Source organism: Ceratotherium simum, chromosome 6 (genome assembly GCF_057802395.1).
Source record: "Ceratotherium simum simum isolate JZ-2026a chromosome 6, ASM5780239v1, whole genome shotgun sequence".
NCBI lineage: Eukaryota > Metazoa > Chordata > Mammalia > Perissodactyla > Rhinocerotidae > Ceratotherium > Ceratotherium simum.
The window spans coordinates 14,335,179-14,355,482 of NC_141905.1; the positions used below are offsets into that span (position 1 = coordinate 14,335,179).

The 20,304-nt window shown below is 38.0% G+C and overlaps 1 protein-coding gene across 3 annotated transcripts in view; it reads right to left on the reverse strand.

Moving 5' to 3' along the window:
• RYR2 (ryanodine receptor 2) overlaps window positions 1–20,304 on the reverse strand; it is a 694,605-nt gene that overhangs the window by 36,411 nt on the left and 637,890 nt on the right. For 2 of the 3 annotated variants that reach the window (XM_087431907.1, XM_087431905.1), the window contains 8 exons: window positions 18,004–18,084; window positions 17,094–17,182; window positions 15,537–15,665; window positions 10,135–10,239; window positions 7,260–7,341; window positions 3,802–5,099; window positions 2,433–2,500; window positions 683–830 (listed from right to left, as the gene is read on the reverse strand). In XM_087431907.1, coding sequence (XP_087288033.1) covers window positions 683–830; window positions 2,433–2,500; window positions 3,802–5,099; window positions 7,260–7,341; window positions 10,135–10,239; window positions 15,537–15,665; window positions 17,094–17,182; window positions 18,004–18,084 — 2,000 coding nt within the window. The remainder of the gene's footprint in view (window positions 1–682; window positions 831–2,432; window positions 2,501–3,801; window positions 5,100–7,259; window positions 7,342–10,134; window positions 10,240–15,536; window positions 15,666–17,093; window positions 17,183–18,003; window positions 18,085–20,304) is intronic. The other variant, XM_087431906.1, reaches the window with a different exon arrangement.

Here is a 20,304-nt window from a genome sequence, read left to right on the forward strand (position 1 = left end):
CCTGTATGAGTATGAATAGAGATAGAGAACTACATCTTCTTTCTTTGTTTTCCAAATATGAATATGTATTTTATTAATTTGGGGAGCATATCTGCAAAATGTATAGGACACTACATAAAGAACTATCTTCTCTTTCTTCGTTCTTTTTTTTCATTTCTACTGAAAGAATAATTTTGAATAGATTTTCTTATTATCAATGGAAAATTCGCTCACTGTATTAATATTTTTATAACTGGTTTTTAGTAAAAGGGTGATGTTCTAGAAATACCGACTAACCCAAATCTGGAACATCTGTATGAATTACTTGTACCCTAGAAGGCATGTTTTGCTTAAATGTATCGCAGAGCTTCACACAGTGTCCCGCAAAGAGTGGAGTGTCAGAATATATTTATTGACTTGCCCTAAAGTCTTTGTGGTTGCACTGTGCTGGCGGTCACTAAGTCAAATGGTTTCTGGTAACGTGAATGTGTGCAGAGGTTATGGGTTTGACAACAGGGAGCAGTGGACCAAAGGCATTCATTATAAAATATAAACACACAAAGACGGGTAAATAAAACATACTTGCAGGACTGACTTGGTTCCCTGACTGCCACTCAAGGGAAGGTCAGTGAATATTTACTGAGCCTGAATTATTATGGCCTCACAATACATCAGTAACAATATTCATTCTAAAACATCTTACTAGAAGTTTCTGTTGATAAGCTATGATTTTCTTCCAGAATGCTGACTCAGGAACTTCTGGCTCTCCATATCGATGTGTGTGGAGCTGCCTCAATTTTTGTTTACCCTTGTCTTCTTTGTTTTTTTCTTCTTTTTCTCCATCTTCTCCCCTATGAACACAAATGAATGAAATATAAGCCATCCAGAAACTAAAGAACTGGACAGACTTTGTGCCAAAATATACAAATGAACAAATATTTAAATCATAGTATCATTTTTGAAAAGCAATTTCTCTTCCAATGAAGTATAATATTCAGAATTTTAGAATTAGGGATAGGATTTCTTGCTTATCAGATCCTCCTGTAGATGGCAATTCTGTGAGGTTCAAATCTAAAGGGCATTTTACAGGCTTCAAGTGTCTATATACCTATACAAAGCACATCCCCTTCCAATTGTACAATAAAACATTTAACTAAAAAGAGAAAATATGAAGACTTTTTGTTTTTTGTTTTGACTTTCCAACACACCTTATTTTTAAATTATGATTTTAATGTTCAATCTTTAACACTGACTAGCCATCAGGACTTAAAATCAGAGGCATATGTATTTGGTTCTTCCCATGTCAAAAGTTGTCAATATATTAATTTTTCAGACAATAATGGAATTAGAAGCACTGAAATTTAACACTTAAAACCCATATAGGTGAAAAATACCAATCCTTCATGAAAGTACTTATGTGTAGATGCATATACATAACCCTCATTTACATAACCTATACTTAACTTTAACCCATATGAGGTATATTTAACATTATTTTTAACATTAAAGAATTGCTATTGAAATGACTGTCATGCTTTGTTACATATGACTACATTTCACTATAATAGTCATTTACACGGCCATTTTTACAACTGATCCAACAGTGCAAAATCTGTGACAATGAATAGGGATAGCTATAAAGAACAGACAATGAAGACAGGCCAAAGAAAATAACAGAATAGAGCAGGAAAATAAAATACTATGTGAGAATAGTTGCACTACAGACACTTAAAAATTTGATTTCCCCAATGTTTAAAAATGTGTATATAAAACTATTTAAACATGGGGAAAGATGTAGGTTTCAATTATTGATAGGAAGGCGGGGTTATGAGGAAATTATACATTTTTATTGCTTGACATGCAGCTTTTTATTTCTTATTCTGCATTTATAACCATGCTCCATAGCACCAAGAGTGTTGGTAAGAATGAAGATTCCTGGGCGCCACACCAGGAATGCTGAATCAGAATCTCTGTGGTGAGGCCCAGGAATCTGTGTTTTTAACAAACTCTCCAGGCAATTTTTATGCATGTGGCCCTGGGACTACGCTTTGAGGAACACCACCCCTCAAGGACTCTATGCAATGACATTCAGAATGTTTGTCTCCTCCCTTCTCTACAAGGACAGAAATACAGGCATGATTTTAAACACAGAACTGCAGCCGTCAGTCACCTTGCGGAGAGCATCACATGGAATCACTGGAGTCTTTTCCGCTGAGAGAGAAACACACAAACACAATCCTCAGGGAACAAGGAGAAAGAGACTGGCAGGGCAGCCCAGGAGGGCGTCTACACTTCTCCCTGCCCATGGACTGGGGTCCTCGCATCAGAGTCTCTCCATTGAGATGACAGATGTCATCAGGTAGCGTGAGATTCTCCATTATATCCCCTGAAGAGGGAGTACCAGTAAAATAGACTTACTGAAACAAAGGAGAGTATACAGAAATGACACATACTCAGCTTTTTCAGGTTCGGATTTGTTTTCTTCTTTTTCTTCCTTTTCTTCTTCTTTTGCCTTCTGTTCCTTGAATGAGTCAATGGGGAAAGGAAAAGCAGGATTACACATCACCTTTGAATGAGTGTAGGGAGCCCTGTGACCATGTGCCAAATTGTAACCTATAAAAGATACCCTCTTGCCTATACTGAGATAAAAGTGCCATGTGTGCCTTTCATTCTACTGCTGTAAACACCTCTCTCTTCTTCTCCACACTTAACCTACCCCGCCAGCAAGAGGTACGAACTTTCTTTTTATTTATTTATTTATTATTTTTTTTTTCCCCCAAAGCCCCAGTAGATAGTTGTATGTCATAGCTGCACAGCCCTCCAGCTGCTGCATGTGGGACGTGGCCTCAGCATGACCGGAGAAGCGGTGCGCCGGTGCGCACCCGGGATCTGAACCCGGGCCGCCAGCAGCGGAGTACGCGCACCCAACCACTAAGCCACGGGGCCGGCCTGGTACAAACTTTCTGAGTCCTTCCCATCTTCTTTTCTTTTCTTTTTTAATACTATTGTTCTTTTTTTTTATTTTTTATAATTTTTATTTATTTTTTTTTCCCCCAAAGCCCCAGTAGATAGTTGTATGTCATAGTTGCACATTCTTCTAGTTGCTGTATGTGGGACGCGGCCCCAGCATGGCCGGAGAAGCAGTGCGTCGGTGCGCGCCCAGGGTCCAAACGCGGGCCACCAGCATCGGAGCACACGCACTTAACCGCTAAGCCATGGGGCCGGCCCCCCATCTTCTTTTCTTATTTCAGAATTACTCTTCTTTACATCACTTACCTACTCACACATTATTCATCCTTCAAGGCCAACATAAGTCCTGCCTCTTAAATCTCATCTAATTACTCCAAACAATACTGACATTTCCATTTTCTCAACATATGTAACCTCTACCACGTACTGCCTAGTCTATTTACACCATAATTTTCAATTATTTTCATAAGTGTTAGTTTAATCTTTCTAATAAACTCTTTAAGGCAACTCGAAAGCAGTCAGCACATCTTATATTTCTTTTAATTCCCTATGATGCTGAGTAGTGTCAGACACATGGTAAATACTCATAAAATATTTGTGGATGGAATAATTGTTCAACTGACTAATGTCATTAGGGTGGTACTTGAGTTTACACCATAACAGTTTAAGATAATTCAATAATTTGTAAAGAATCTTCAAAAGGCTAGCTTCGCCTATCAAAAAGCCATTTCTCTTTGGAAATTCAAGTCAGGTCTTGAACCCCATTCTGGCACTAGCATGAAATGGATGTAAAGTTCACTTACTGTGCCTACTTGAAGGCCAGAGAGCTACTGTGACTTAGAGATAAATTACCTGAAATTTCTCTTGCACCTCGGGAATGGGGACTGGGTTGCTCATGAGGTCGCTGAGGCCAGCATTTGGATTGTGAGGAATGAGTTTGTACTGTCCTCCTTCTCTCTTCAGATCCAAGCCAAATATGTCCGAAAGAAGGTCACTTTCCTCTGTCAGTTCCTTTAAATCTGTGAGATCTTCCGAGGCCAGGGCTGTTTCCATGGGTTTCCTCTCCCCCTCCTCTCCATCTCCTCTCACCTCGTCCTGAGTGGGGTCTGGCATGTTGGCTAAGAGCTCTGCCACTTTGATCTTCTTCGCGCCTTCTACCAGGCTTCCTCCCAGCAGCAGGCTACAGATGATGCGGGAAAAGCCTCTGAAAACGCTGGCCACAAAGTGCAAGAGGCTCATAAAAATACTCCAGTAGGATGAAAAGAAGGCTGTGACCATGTCCTTCACAGTCATCTTCTTCACTTTCTTCATCTGTTTCTTCAGGCTCTTTAGGCTGAGCATGCGCATCAGGGTCAAGATATTATACCTGAGAGCAAACAGGGCCGACTTGACTGTCAGAATGGAAAAGAAACCCATTTTTGGACCCTGCTCTTCGGGCTTCTCCTTCTCACTTTCTTCTTTATTCGCTGATCTCTCATTTAAATCTGACTCTGAGATCTGAGCCGCGAGCTGCATTTCAAATATGGTGTCCTCACAGAAGTTGACAAAGAGTTCCATCTTCTCTTTCTCTCCCCCTTCGTTGACCACATCAAATATGAACTGCCTCTTGGACTCCTTGACCTGGGGCTTCTCCCACTGGGTTCGGCTGGACTCACTGATTTCAAAATAAACCCTCTCAATGCGTTTGGCACTGCCCATGATCTCGATGCGGCCCAGGAAGGGCTGGAAGTAATTCAGCACACTCTCTGCTAATTCCAGGAAAGTCTGCAGTCGAGTATCATTGGGCATGTGTTCAGAAAGATTGGTCAGAAGAACAGCAACGTTGAAGCCGATGTCCTTTGCAGGTTCGTGGAACCGTTTGACAAATTCTTCATAGTCAAGGGTTTCATTTTCATCTGTCTCTGCGCAGGACAGAAGAAACTCGGTTTCTGATTGAGTGTAGTGCTTATGGCTCTCCATTGCTTTATGGAAGTCCCTCTTGGAAATGACTCCTTTGCCATCAGGGTCATATTCTTTAAATGTATCAGAAGATGTCAAATCCTTTAGTTTTAAGAACATGTCAAAAAATTTGAGAATCATCTCCACGTTGTTGGAGGATTCCACAAGCATATCAACCATCTGCTTGCCGATGGTTCCATTAACAACATTACCTGTAGTAAAGAATTGCATTTGTTCAAAATGAACATTCCTGATAAAACCAGTGTCTATACAGAAAATAATAATATAAATCTAATATAACATCTGAATCAAGGATATCTCCTTGTTTATCTTCCTATGTACGAAGTCTCAGGAAAAGATGGATAATTATTTCTAAACTCGAGTTTTAGAGAGTGATTATATGAACACACGCAAAACCATATTTACCAAGTAATTAGACTAACACCGTAAAACAATATTTGAACAAAAGCTGACATTTTTTCCCTCAAATGTGTCAAAGAAGCAACATGTTTTAGGATAAAGAAAACAGGGCAAACATTTATATCCTAAAGCCAGAAATTGAACTCTGGTTTCATATTATTAATAAAAATGAGCATTTGCATAGCTCTTTAGGGTTGAAAAATCACTACTCATAGATAAGACCTGATTTAATGTTCACATGTCTGTAAGGCAGGTACTGTTGATTAATTCTGACTTTAGTATTGAGGAAATTGAAGTTTAGCAAAGCTAAATAATGTGCCCATTGTGACATGATTATCAAAGGTTAGTGCCAGGACTTCAAACAGATCCTCTGAGAACAAATTATGTGCTCTTTCTGATTAAAAATGTAAAGCATCTCCCTACATATCTTCATGGACCAGAATGTTTATTTAGAGAATGGCAGATTATCAGCTTGAGACAATTAGAATATTATCCTAAATGACAGAGTCATAGAATGCTTTTATTCCTTGAACAGACCATGCTGTGTAACATACGGACAGACAACAGAAGAAAGATGCATGGCAAGAGTTCTGCTGAGTCCATTTGTGAGGGAGTAAGCACCATGGTTAAGGGCGTAGGCTCGGGGACCACATTGTTGGGTTTGAATCCAGGCTCCCCCATCCACTAGCTGAGCAACCTGGGCAGATTTCTTCACCTCTTTGCACCTCAGTTTCCTCATTTGCAAAATAGTGATGATGATACTATCAAACTCGTAAACCCGGTATTAGGATTAAACAAGTACTTAAACCAGTAGCTGGCACATTTTAGGAGGTGAATTTTAAGTTGTCATTGCTATGGTTGCTGCTGCTGCAGTGACTATGGTTGTTGTTATTACTATTTAGACTAAAATTTGAATTGAGGTCGTAGTAAAAGGATCCTGCGCTCAGAGGGTATAAAGTGGCTGCCAACTAAGTGTTTTAAGCAAATGTTGCATCTTTGAAGCCCTAACACAAGGCCTGACCACAACCTTAGTTAATCAAAGTGCAGTTATGCAATGCCTGGCAGACAAAGAAACAAAGAGAAAAAAATTAGGAAGGATTTAAGAAAAAAGGGTAGGTAAACAGTTTTAAAGGTTGCACAAGATTTTTAGTTGATTTGGTCCTGTTCACATGATTTCACTGAATTCTCACATCAGTCTATCATTATCTCCATTTCACAGAGGAGGAAATTGAAAGATGGAGATGAAACTTGTCCAAGGGTCACACCGCTTAGAAGTGGGAAAGCAGGGATTCAAATGCTGGTGGTGGATCTCGGAACCCAAGCTCTTAACCACTATGTTTACTGCCTGATACAGGAGAGAAATGCAATAGCAAAGAAAAATAAGTTGGAAAGAGAAAAGAGAGAGAATAAAATCCGAGAGATGTATGTGGTGCAGAGCACTAGATGGCCACCAGCAGGTGTCTCTGAGCTCAGCACCTCAGCAGCAGGCTTAGGTGCTCTCAGCAGCGTTCCTCTCCTGCAGGACTTTGAGAACCCATAGGAGTTACAATGCAGATAGCTGAAAGCAGCAATTTACACAGTTGGAGTCCATCCAAATGTCTGTAATCCCCACTGATTATAAACAAACTAACAAATAAATAAAATCTTCTTTATATGCTATCTGTCTGGACAGCGTACTCTTTAGCGTATTACTACAAACTACACCGGTTTCTACAAATCTACATTTTACATATCTACATTCTGTAGATATGTAAACTGAGAAATGCAGGACTTCTCTTTTTTTGAAAACTAATTTGAGAAAAGAGTAATAAAGCCAGCAATAAATCCAATGTATCTGTCACATCTCAGTGTTGATATTTTATTCTTTGTAGCTTGCTGACTCCATATGCAAGCACATATTGATCCTTAAAATAAAAGAATAAGGGGAACTTGAAAATATAAATCAAAACTACCTTCTAACATGGACAGCAACATGACCACCATATCCTTCTGAAGATCCATTAATTCTTTTAATAGCTCAATTTGACTGGAATCCTGAAAATATTAACATATTGCATTTGAGATAATATGAGAAAACCATGCAGCAAGAACATCACACTTATTCTCACAAAAAGAGAACTGCTCTACCAAAAGTAAATACTTTACAGCATTATAGAACTGAAGGAAGGCCAAATATAAGTATGTAGCTTATTAGAAATATACCTTTCATAATTAAAGAGTATTTACTATTGATTCCAATTCATGTTTCTTAAAGTACAGTCACGTGTCACTTAACGACAGGGATACATTCTGAGAAATGTGTCATTAGGCAGTTCCGCCCCTGTGCAAACATCACAGAGGGCACTTACACAAACCCAGATGGTACAGCCTACTACACACCTGGGCTATATGGTACCAATCTTATGGGATCACCATCATACATGTGGTCTGTCGCCGACCAAAATGTCGTTATGTGGCACATGACTGTATTTGTAAGGACAAAGAGCAAGTCTAACAAGAGTATGAAAGAACTAAAGCAGTGGCAGATTCTCAGTGCCAGGCAGGCAAGACTCAGGGGCTTCTGCACATTGGGCATCTTTCTTTTACTTGAAAAGACTGTACTTGTTTTTTCTTCTTTATAACATATTACACAAAGATGTCATATATTTGTAAAAATTAACTTATTCTGGAAAAAATAGGCATAACAGTGATACGAGATAAACTTTTCTTACATAAATCTAACCAAAAATGTACACAAGCATTACCTACACTAATAGTGCACAGTGTATCTTATTTACCAATTTTATTAAGCTCTCTGATATTTCTCCGGTTAAAATTTTCTGTTTTTTTATTTTTGTTTTTGATTTTTCACCATGAAAAAGAAGTTCTTTTACATAGATATGTTGTGTCCCAAAGTCACTGTGCTTAGATTCAGTGCCTAGAAATATGGAATGTACTTACATCTAAATTACAGCCTTATAAATCATCAGATTTTCTTTTTATTTTAAATGATGCCTTTTTTTCTTCTTAAAAAATTATATAAGGTATCATTTTATTCATTTGGATTTTGCTACATATAAAGCTAAATTTCTACATTGCTGGAAGCGTGAGACTTTTTCTTTCTAAATAAGTTGTTACCTTGACTAGGTCTACAAACTGTGAACAACTGCTAGGTAGCACCAGATGTCAATAAAATGATGGAAACACATCAGAATGAGAACTCTCTGGTGAGTGTATAAATTTGCTTCATGTTGATTTCCTTTACTTACTAAAATGTCATTAGTGATTAGATGAAGGAATCATGATATTTCCTTATTTGGTTGAAGTCACCAAATTCACCTTCACCTTATTTGGTTGAAGTTACTGTTTGTTCCAGCCAACATCTGAGGATGGGGCCTGTCTCCTGGTCTCTCTGGGAGGGTAGAATCCTGGCTTTAACAGTTGCAAGCAGACACAGGTGGCCGAATCAGCATTTATACTGACCAACCTTTGGTAAATTTTTCACTTCCCTGACTCTACTGAGCCCCTGCTGCATAGTCAACTGGGGACTCTACTGAAACCCCTTTCTATTCCCTCATTCTCCCTTTAAAACACCCAGTCGCCTCTGTACAAATCAAAGCAGAGCTCAGTTCATGCTGGATTCTTTTCGCTACTGTAATAGTTATTACTGATTAAAATCTGTCCTAACCATTTTAACCAGCTTTACTTATCTTTGACTATATGGTCCTGCTTGTGGGGCAGGGGGCAGGCGTGAGCATCCTCACTTTCCTGGAGGAAAGGAGACTCAGGGAAGAGAGGCTACTGGCCCAGACTCCTGGGACACGTGAATGAAAACACAGGGGCTGGATAGGCTGTCTTCTGACTTTAAATCCTCTACCTGACACCTGCCAGATACCCACGCCCTGACAGATATGTCAGATCTCAGGACATACCCTCAGAATTCACCACTTCAAAGGGACACATTTACTCAAGATTTATATTAAGAATTTTTCTATTCGTGTATTTCTTAGCTTCCAATGAAATAGATATAGTAGTGAGAAAGTAACATGCTGATGTTTTCAATATGTGCTCCCAAATTAATATTAAAACACGGTGGAAAATCTGTCTATTCTTTTTTTTTTTTAAAGATTTTATTTATTTATTTTTTCCCCCCAAAGCCCCAGTAGATAGTTGTGTGTCATAGCTGCACATCCTTCTAGTTGCTGCATGTGGGACGCGGCCTCAGCATGGCCGGAGAAGCAGCGCGTCGGTGCGCGCCCGGGATCCGAACCCCGGGTCGCCAGCAGTGGAGCGCGCTCACTTAACCACCAAGCCACGGGGCCGGCCCTGTCTATTCTTTATTTGCTTATCCTTATAGCTATCTTTCTCACCTTGACTTTCACAAAGTTAAATTTCCTGTTAATGGGTGAATTTTTATCTATTGAGAACAACTGCTTGTTTATGACCCTATAAGAAAACTGTCTCCCTTTAACAAGGGATTTGTGACAGATTTCAAATCCTTCTTCACTTATTTGTGGGGAGGAGGAAAACTCCAGTGAGTAATTGTCAACAAGTGGGTCTATGAAGGATTGTAAAACACACAATGTTTGGGGACGACACTTGTTTTATTTTTCCATTATCTTCAATTCCTTAATATCTTTTGTTCTCAAATTTGAATAATGGCTCCCATCTATTTTTAGCTGGCATAAAATTCTTTTATTTAAAAAAATGTTTTTTAATGTAGAGTAAAAGATATCTAAAGAACGAATCTAAGAAAGATAATATTCAAACAAAGGAAAGCATGTTTAATTTGCCAATGCCTACAGTCTCTGGTTTGTCATTCAGGATGGTGGAAGATAGTTAATTTACCTGAGACAGCTTCATCTGCATGTGGGCAAATACATGAAGAAAACCCACCACTGCATCCCATAGCCTGCTGTGGGCCAAACTCTGCTGATTGCCAGTGCAAGGACCCTGGAGGAGAAACCGACAAATAGCAATCATTCCTGATATGCCAAAACAAACTTGACAATAATAGGGACAAAATTAACTTAGTGTTGACATATCACCAACAGGTTATCTGAAAAGGTAGGAACCCAAAAGGAAAGATATACGGCAATGACAATGGTATAGTGCCCTAAAGAGAGAAGCATACTCTTCTTTGAAATGTTTAATATAATAAATCCCAAAAACAGTTTCTCAAGGATTCTCATGTTCTGTTTCTGTATGAATAATAAAACACTGACAAAAAAGAATGATGAATTATTTCATTTTTGTCTGGATTTGGTTTCTTCTATTTAGAGGAAAAGGGCAGAGTCCAGCTGTTTTTGCTTTTAAGTCAAATCAATCAGTAGTTACTGCCTTGTGTGAAAAGAATCTGAGATTATGCTTAAGATGAGAGGTAATTACTTCTTATTGCTAAATAGTAACCTGGACAAAGCATTCGTATAGAGGAAAAAAAGTCCTCTTCAACGCTTTCTTAACTGTACAACTGTTTTACCAATCACACAACCGGTGAGATTTTAAAAGATTAATACTTGGTCATTAACTTGATGAACCCAGAACCCAAGGCAATTGGAACCTAATTTGCTCCCTTTGCTTACACTTCAGAAGGGATCTTTCTGTGATACTAGAGAGCATGTTGTAATGGGCAGAGCATTTGGATGGAGACAATTTCTATTTTACTTCCCAAGGAAAAATTCCACAATCACTAAGTTTTGCACGTATACTCACATCAACCAGAACAATAAATAATAGGGATTTTATCTCAAAAGAAAAAATATATACAACACAGTTCTTAACTTCCAAATCATTCATTCCTTCAGACAAATGACTCATAATAAATTCAAACTGGAGAGAGCATTAGAACATTTCAGATTTTACTCTAGAAACAAGTGATTGGAAGAGACGACCGCGTTGAAGATAGTGACAATGTTGCAATGGAACTTGTTCTGTCTCAGCTTCTCTTGAGGCCCTACAGCTGAGAATAAAAGACAGTAAGTGCCAGGTACCTCTATATTCCAAAAGCAAAGTTCTAGACTCAGTACCCACGGAAGGGGAGACTAAAGAGATCTTTCCACCCTAAGGCTATAAAGGGGTTGAAGTTGAAAAGAGAGACTGGACAGAGCTATCCATGTGCTGGGCATCTCCACCTTCCACCTCTGCTGCTATGGGAGAGGAGAGGGGCTGCTTCTGCACCTTTACACCAAGTGAGAGAGGAGGCTTCAAGAGAACCATCAGAGTGCTTGGCTTCTGTCTCCTGAAATTGGGTAGCAGAAGGTTTGGTTTTAGAAAGTGCAAAAGACAGAGTGATAAAATAAGATACGTGTTTGTTATATGGGCTGCCCAGGAGGGAGCTACCCAGCCCAACAAGACTTTGAAATCTTGCCTGACAAGACTGTCTGAAAGGGTAACGCGATTCCAAGGTAGATTGGGGCCAAGAGGTACACAGAGTCTGTGGAATAATTTGAAACTGGGTGGGAAAAGAGGCATTTCCAGGCACTGGAGACCGTAAGAGAACCAAGCCCCCTTGTTAGATAAAGAATAAAACAGGCCACCCCAGATGGCAGTCCTGAATTACATGTGCCCTGGAGAAAGGCCTTTCCTCCCTCCCACAGTTCCAACCCTGAGGAGCCGGAGGTTGACTAGGAGAGGAAGGAAAAAGAGAAGAACCCCGTGGGGAGATAGCAGAGAAGACCAGATCCTACTCCTGGCCCTCCACCCCCACCCTGAGGTCCCTCCAGCATAAAATCAGGCCCAAGGGTGAGCGGAGGTTTTAAATTGCATAAGGGCGAAGTGACTGTGCCATTGTACTGTTACTGAAATGAGACTACTCTTGTCACAGTGAGTGAAGGAATTTTATTTACCTGAGAGTGGCCAGAGCACAAGATCCATTCAAAGAATGGTAAAGAAATGGTCCACAGAGCAAGTTTGAAGGGACAGTGGTGACAAGGAATCAGGTTATTTTAATTTACAGGTTAATAAATTCAGCCCATTCAATGTACCAGGCTACAGCAATTTTAGAGTACTTTAGTCCTGTCTGCCTGTCAGAGTAACTCTGGTGTCAAAGCAACGGGCCTTCAGGATTTCACTGTGGTTCAAGTCCAGCATTGGCATTGTGCCCATGGTACAAACACCAGGGAGGGTGAAAAGCCCAGGAGGTCCTTAGGTGAAAACAGAATACCATTTCAAAGAAAATAAACTTGATTTTTCTTTAAGTCAGGAAAAATTTTCTCCATGTGATATTTAAGATTTTAATTAAGTTAAAATATTATAAAGGGCTATCTTCTGCAAGCCCTAGGTGACCAAGAGTTGTTCTGCAACCCTTAAGCGACAGAGCTGCAAACCCAAGGCTCAAGTACAGCAGTCCCCCCTCATCCGCAGCTTCGCCTTCCGTGGTTTCTGGTACCCGCGGTCAGCCACAGATATCTCGGCTCCTGACATCCAATCATCGACATCGTCACGGGCCCGTGATCCTCCTTCTGACACACAGTTAGAAGATCTACAATAGCCTAATGTTTCGTCACAATGCCTACGTCATTCACCTCACTTCATCTCACCACATAGGCACTGTATCATCTCACATCATCACAAGAAGGGTGAGTACAGTAAAATAAGATACTTTGAGAGAGACCACATTCATAAAATTTTTATGACACTGATTGTTATTAGTTGTTCTATTTTATTATTAGTTATTGCTGTTACTCTCTTACTGTGTCTAATTTATAAATTAAACTTTATCATAGGTATGTATGTATAGGAAAAACATAGTATATATAAGGTTCGGTATTATCTGCTGTTTTCAGGCATCCACTGGGGGTCTTGGAATGTACCCCCGGCGGATAAGGGGGGGCTACTGTACCCATTTTTCCTTCTAAACCTGAAACACGCAGAATGTACTTTCCAGGACTTGCTCAACCTTAGGCCATGCTCTTCTGAGAACCATTACCTAATCTGGATGGAACATCTGCCTTGCCTACTGCCTCACCCTCCTATTTCTCACGATCTTTTCAGTGCCTGCCACATACAAAACCTCTGCTACCTGCCAGAAGGCAAGACGGTTGCACTTTCATTTTCACTTTCTTGTGGCAACAACAAATAAAACTTTCTCTTTTCTCACCTTGTGGCCTTACTCTGAGAACTTTGACAGTATAGTGACTTCTTAAGCAATTCTTCTCTCATTATTAAAATTGGAATTGGAATCTTATAGATGATTACCTTTATTTTGATGGTTTTAGATCCCCCCATTATATAATTCTCTATAGTTAGCAAGAATTTGAATTAAAAAGGAATATGCAATGCTGTAATCTAAGAGGCAGTCCAAAACAAGCATGGCTAATGATGAGCTGTTATTCACAGATTCAACAGTAATTAGCAAATATGACACTAAGGCAAGCTTCTTCAAAACATGTTTTACTAAACGCAATGTGGTGACCTCAATTGGCTCCTGGAACAGAAAAAGGACATGAATGGAAAAATTGGTAAAATCAGGATCAAGTCTGTAATTTAGCTTATAGGATTATGTTGATGCTAATTTCCTAGTTTTGACAAATGTATCGTGGTTATATAAAATGTCAGCGTTAGGGAAAGCAGGGTGATCACCTATGGAAACTCTCTGTACTGTCTTTGCAACTTTTCTATATACCTAAAATTATTCCAAAATAAATTTTTACTAAAATACATATTTCAGAAATGATTAATGTATATAAAAATATGTAATATACATAAAGATTAAGGAGAGGTTAAAAAATGAACAAGCCATAAGAAGCCATGCTACTTTACCTGTTATCCCTTGAATGTTCATCTAGAATGCTCTGTCTTATATAAATAGGTTAGAATAAAGGATTTTGCACATAGTCAGAGGTTAGTGGATGCTTCTAATTTTAGGTAAATTCAGGAAACGCACTTATTTTAGGAACCAAGAAATGCCCACTCGGCTGAAAACGCATTTAAGTTTCCTTTGTTGTATAGGAACCAATTTACTAGCTGTTTCTATAAAATTCATTGGCTTGCTAATGTCATAGTTAATTTTATTTAATCAGGTCAGTTCACATTGAATGTGAATAATATGTTTCTAGACACGGATGAGAATATTAAGGCAATAATGGAAGCCAGGGAAGATAAGAAAATAGGAACATGAGTGGAATGAAACTGATTTAAAATTTCACTTTTACTTGATTTAAAGAAAAGTTATTAAATTATCAAGTGTAGCTTTTCCATTTTGAAATGCTCAGTAAGGATCCTCTTCCCTGCCCCAGGAGAGAACAGAAAAAGTGAAATCTTTCCAAGGTACGAACAGAGAGGAGAGAATGAGCCCGGAGGAGGTGAGGAACAAGCCACTATACATCTACAGCACTTACCCTTGGTCAGCTTCACTTAGCCATGAATCCTTCATTCACTTAAACAGTCATTCTACAAACACCTGTAGCTATGCTAGGCTCTGAAGATATAATCTGTTATTTTTATGTAACTCCTTTCCCCCGACAAGATTATGTTTAATCCAATGAAGCAAACTATAAATTTCTTCTTCCTGTTTTATTCTTAGCACATGGCACTTCAAACATAGTAACTGACTGATTCAGAGCAATATTGGCCATGGAGACAGAAGAAAGAAAGGAAAGAGGATGGACTGGAAATAGCAAAGTTCTGCTGGTTGAAAAAACCAGAATTTTATAAAATGTTTTAAAAATCTGCATGTTAAGATTAGAAGTTAGCCTAAAGGGAATATAAAACAAATTAGTGTAAAAAAAAAAAGGTATATTCTTCATATTTGGAATTTTACCTATTGTACATTATATAATTATATATACACACATACACACTAAAATGAGGTTTTAAACACTATTCTCTTTTTTATGAAGTTTCTATGAAACTTCTTCCTCACTTTTAGTGGAATACTATAAAGAGTCGTTTAATGCTCTGCCTTCACTCCTTCCCTCCCTCACTTTCTTCCTTGCTTCCTTAATATTTATTGAGTACTTAATATATATACCAGGCCCTGGAGCTATGAGAGAGTCAACATCCCGGTATATGCCTCGAAGGAGTTAATAACTCAATCTGCTAAATAGTAAAGCAAGTTCATTCCATGTAAATTCACATCTCGACCTAATATTTTAATTGTAGTCACTGGGTAAGAATCCATGGGTCAACTGGAAATGTGGATGATGGCAGGAAAATACTTTAGGCACATTGTATTTCTCCATATAATTCAATGCTAACCAGTTGACTTTTTCCTTTCTTTCTTCAAATAGCAGAAATGTTTAAATGTTTACCTGAATATACTCTGTGAGAGTGTTAAAGACTTGTTTTGCTACTTGAATTGCTTTGGAGAAATTCCGTTGTCCTTGTTCATCAATAACATCTTTCCCAGAGTAATACCAATAGAAATCACTAATTGATTCCTGGAAAACAGAGACAATAGGATTAAGGCACATTCTGAAGCTATCACTGACCTGTCCAGTTTTGGACTCTATAACAGGAAATCATTTTAAACAACAGATTTGGAAGCAAACAAAAATATCTGTGAAGTAAATACTATTCTCAATGATTTTCCTAAAGATACAATATGGCAACGTCCTCCTGAGATACAAATAACAACTGGAGAGAAGATAAGAAGCAGAAAACTTAGCTTTAAAAATGACTTTCTGTCTCTGATGACCTTGAACTTCACAAACATAAGGATTCATAAGATCAACGCATATTTATCCATTGAGCCAAGCTAGATGGTTACTATGAGAGCACAGAGACTGGACAAATTATAGAACAATATTTTTTTGATTATGGACATCTGGCCTCTTGTTTCTCCAGCAAAGCCACTACCATTTCCTGGGTGAGAACTCCAGGATGTTTCCTGCCTTTGTAATTGCCCCTGAAGAAACTGGTTGGATTACATATAAATACTGACGACGACTGTAAACAAATATCTAAATAAGATCAATCTTTCCAAACAGGATGTTTTCAACAATAACTTACATCGTGAGGGAATTTCAGTTAGCTAAATGAATAATACAATTTAGTGTAGCATGTAAACTACATTTGGGTTTTGAGACATGATTTAAAAAGTCACAAATACGTTTTCAGCAATACTTTTTGATGTATATGCTTCAAAAATGGACTTTTTTCCCATTAAGCTCTAAGTAAAAAAGTGTTGTGCTTTTACATACTTGAATATTAAGGAAAAAACTGAAAGCCTTTTTGTGCAGTTTTTAAAAGTACTATACCTGGCTTCTCTTATAAATAAAACAAGGAAAATAAAAGCTGTTTAGGGTTCTCATTATTTAGGAGGCCTATACCTTCAGATTCAGTTTTATTGACATGTAAAAGATTACTACAATATCAGGGAGATTTTTAAGTGATGGAGTGTTAAGCTGAATTTTAAAATTAATTCAAATATTAGCTGAAAATAACTAACCTTAGGCTGTTAAATTTAAGTATATGGTAGGTACTTTGAAAGCCTTTCTTTTTCATAAGAATGTTTCAAATATTTTTCCCCTGTTTATCTATCCACTGTAGAAGAGAGATCAGAGCATGTAGGCGCTTTACGACATGAAAAAGAATTTAAAATGCTATCAAGCTAAAAAAATGTAGAAAAAACAATCCCCACTTGTAGGAAGAAAATAATGGGCAAAGTAGGAGCCGGGATCAGAGGCAAAGACACCAGTGGCAGCTTCACCCTAAGATTTGGTGACAGACTGTGATCAAAGACAAAACATCTAAAAAAATTCTGTCTAGTCATAAATCAAAACACATTAAAACATGGCACTTCAATAGCTCTGCCATATTCTCACAACTAACCGACCCCTTTGTTACTGATACGTAAGGCAACGTACCTGCACCCTCAGTAGGTAGTCTACAGTCGAGATGATTATGTTGACAGTCGTATTATTGCCAGTCTGAGTTCTCAGATAATTCTGAAAATCTACATAAGATCAAAAGATGTTATTAAGGCTCATTCAAAATGAGCCTTTAAAATGAGTTGAGTTATTCGAGGAACTCCAAAAGCAAATGCTGTCCCCAGCAAAATCATTGTGACTCAGAGTAGTGTTCTTATAGTTTTAATATGAAATAATTTATATTTTCCATAAAAAGTGGGTGAGCACCCCAAAAATATATCTAGGTGCTTCGCAGAATATCAATATTCAATTTTTGTCAAAGAGGTTGCTAACACCAGTTTCCTGATTCCTAGCTCTAGAACTCTGGGCGTGTGAATGACTGAAAGGATGTCCATCCTTTAGATATAGTCATTAAATTATTTATTCAATAATCACTTGTTCCTCAGTACTGTACTCAGTGCTGGGGAAACAAAAATAAAATTAAGATGTAGTTCCTGCCTTCATGGACACACAGCTTGGTAGAGAGGAAGATATACAGACAACGAATAGAAATACATTATGCTAAGTAATTCAATGAAGTCGATTCCCCAGTTAAAGAGAAGGGGTACAAAAGGAATAAAGTATATATTTCTCTGTAAGTATCTATCTAATCTAAATCTGTCTTCACCTATCACCTCTCTTCTCTAACATAAAGACAATTGATAAGAATTAAGTGAAATGGCTAACAAAGGACTTTGAAAGCAGCAAAGCAATCTATAAAATGTCACAGTGCCAATGCATACAGAGGAATGCTCAAGAACTGTTGACTCAAGGCATGAAGCCTAATTGGAACTAACAGCCTCCTGTTATTACAGGCTTCAATGCACTTATTCCTTGGTACCACCAGATGGTCTGGGGTCTCACAAACCTGAGTTGTGTCCCTCACAAAGCAGCTGCAGGAAGCGGAAGAGGTCACAGGTGAACTCGTCATCCTGCAGAACCTTTTCTCCTGCAGAAAGTCCAGAGGGATCAGACATTATCAACCACCCTCGTCTGTCCCTCCCTTTCTATCCCCACCTCCATAAAACTTGCATGTTGATCTAGCATCGTTCTGAACCAAAAACAGTCACAAATCATAGCCACTTTTCTATCTGAAGCTCATAGGATCATGCGCTTGGCAGATAGATGCACTTTTTCTTTGTCAGAAAAGAACATTTGAATCTTAAACTCAGGTTTCTCTCTGTTAAAAGTAGCAGCATGGGTTTGGCAACATTTTAGAAGCAACCTAAAGATGTAAACTTTTCTTTTCTTTCTTCTTTTTCAGTAAGTTGTATATAGGAAGGATCTCTGCAGCTCTTATGAATGTTAAGGTTAAATCTGCTTTGTTCCCAGAATATGAGCACATGATTCAATGCAAAGCAGTCAATGCATATATAAAACAGGGCCAAGAGTTTCTTTCATTAAAGACTAATTAAAGGATTTTTGTGAAAATTGTCAATGACTAGAAAAATGTTTCTTATTTTAATTAACTTTCTCATTAGCTTGTCTATGGATCTAAAAAAAGCAAAGACTTCAGAAGTCTAAAACAGAGATGTCACAGGTTGGAGCATTACATCCAGAGGAGAGAGAACTGGCACAGAGACCTAATTCGAAATATCAAACCAAAAGAAAGACTTTGGTGGCTCATGCCATGAGAGCTAAACCTAATAAAGAAAGGTGAAAAGAAGGACATCTCAAAGCCATTGAAGCTACTCTGCATCGTTAAAAACTATATTGTGGGGCAAGGATGAAGCCTCAGAAAAGGGCTTAGGTATTTTACCTATATTTCAATTTAAATGTATCTTGATCACAAGTTACTTTGACAGCAAAAACACAAAGAAGGAAACAAACAAAAAAACAGCACCACACGAATGAAAGTTGATTTTTAAAGCACAGGGTGTCAGCGAAAAAAATTTTCAACATTATGAGTGTATGCTCTGGAATCTAAATTTGTTTAGAAAGCAAAATGACAAAAAAATGTTGTTTGGCAAGTGAATGGATGTACTTATGTACTTGAAAAAATAATAACTTTTCAGACTGGAAATACTTTGGGCTAAGAAAGAAAACTATGCAATGACCATGTGTTTACTTTAACTAAAATTATGAATGATCATAATGACAGAGAGCTGATGGACTTACCAGTCTGCAGTCTGTGACTTTCAAAGTGAGAGGCTTCATATAATGGGAGGGTTAGGAAGCAAAACCATTTTGAAAACTAATATAAACATTAAAAAAAGTACATAAAATCACTGTACTGGTTTCCCTGTTAGCCTGTAAGATATGATATTTGGTGACCAAACTAAAATCACCACGTATACAAAGTATACAAATCAGTCCTGTGAAGTTTAAGTGTTAAATGCACATCGTTTTGAATCTCAATACATGGCTGATAAGCCCATTCCTCAGTGTTTACATTCACATTCACGACAGGATAGGAAAGAAAGGGAGTATAATCTAGGCTAATAAACTAAATTCTTCGCTAATGATACTTTGTATCATTTCATGAGCTATTTTAATCAGAAGAGTATTTAAAATGATGTTTAAATCAAAACATCATCTGTTAGTTACATAGACTTGTTAATTCTTTCCCTGTAGGCCCATCTAAAATTTTGTTTGTTTTCAGAAAGTGGAATCAATAAACAATGTACATACTTTTAATGTTCATATATTCAATGTGGAATAAGTAACCCTTGATAGAAACTATTCAGAAAAGTTAACACTGAAATAAAAATCACATAGTCTACCTGTGTACCTAAAAATGCTCTGCACCATGTACATTGATTTATAACGTAAGGTCTTATTTATTGTTGGCATGCACAGTATTTTCTTGGCTGTACACTGAGACACGTACAAGTAATTTCACTTACAGAAGGACACACTGCATACAGCAGAACAATAGGGAGAGGAGAGAGGGAGGGGGTCAAGCCTTCATCTACCATCACGTGACACCAGATATAAACTGGGGTGCTATTGCTTAATGAACACGTTACTATGTGATTAAAATGCTGCCATTGCCCATGCTGCATGTAGGTGGTGCAGTAACAGAGATGGATGATGGCTTTATGTCTGCAGAAGGTACAGGATCAACAGTCGATTTTGCGATGTATGCAAAAGAAATTCCATTGTAGGATGGAAACTAAGATTAATAACAAAGAACGAAATGGAGTAAAATGTAGTTGAAAGTGCTCTT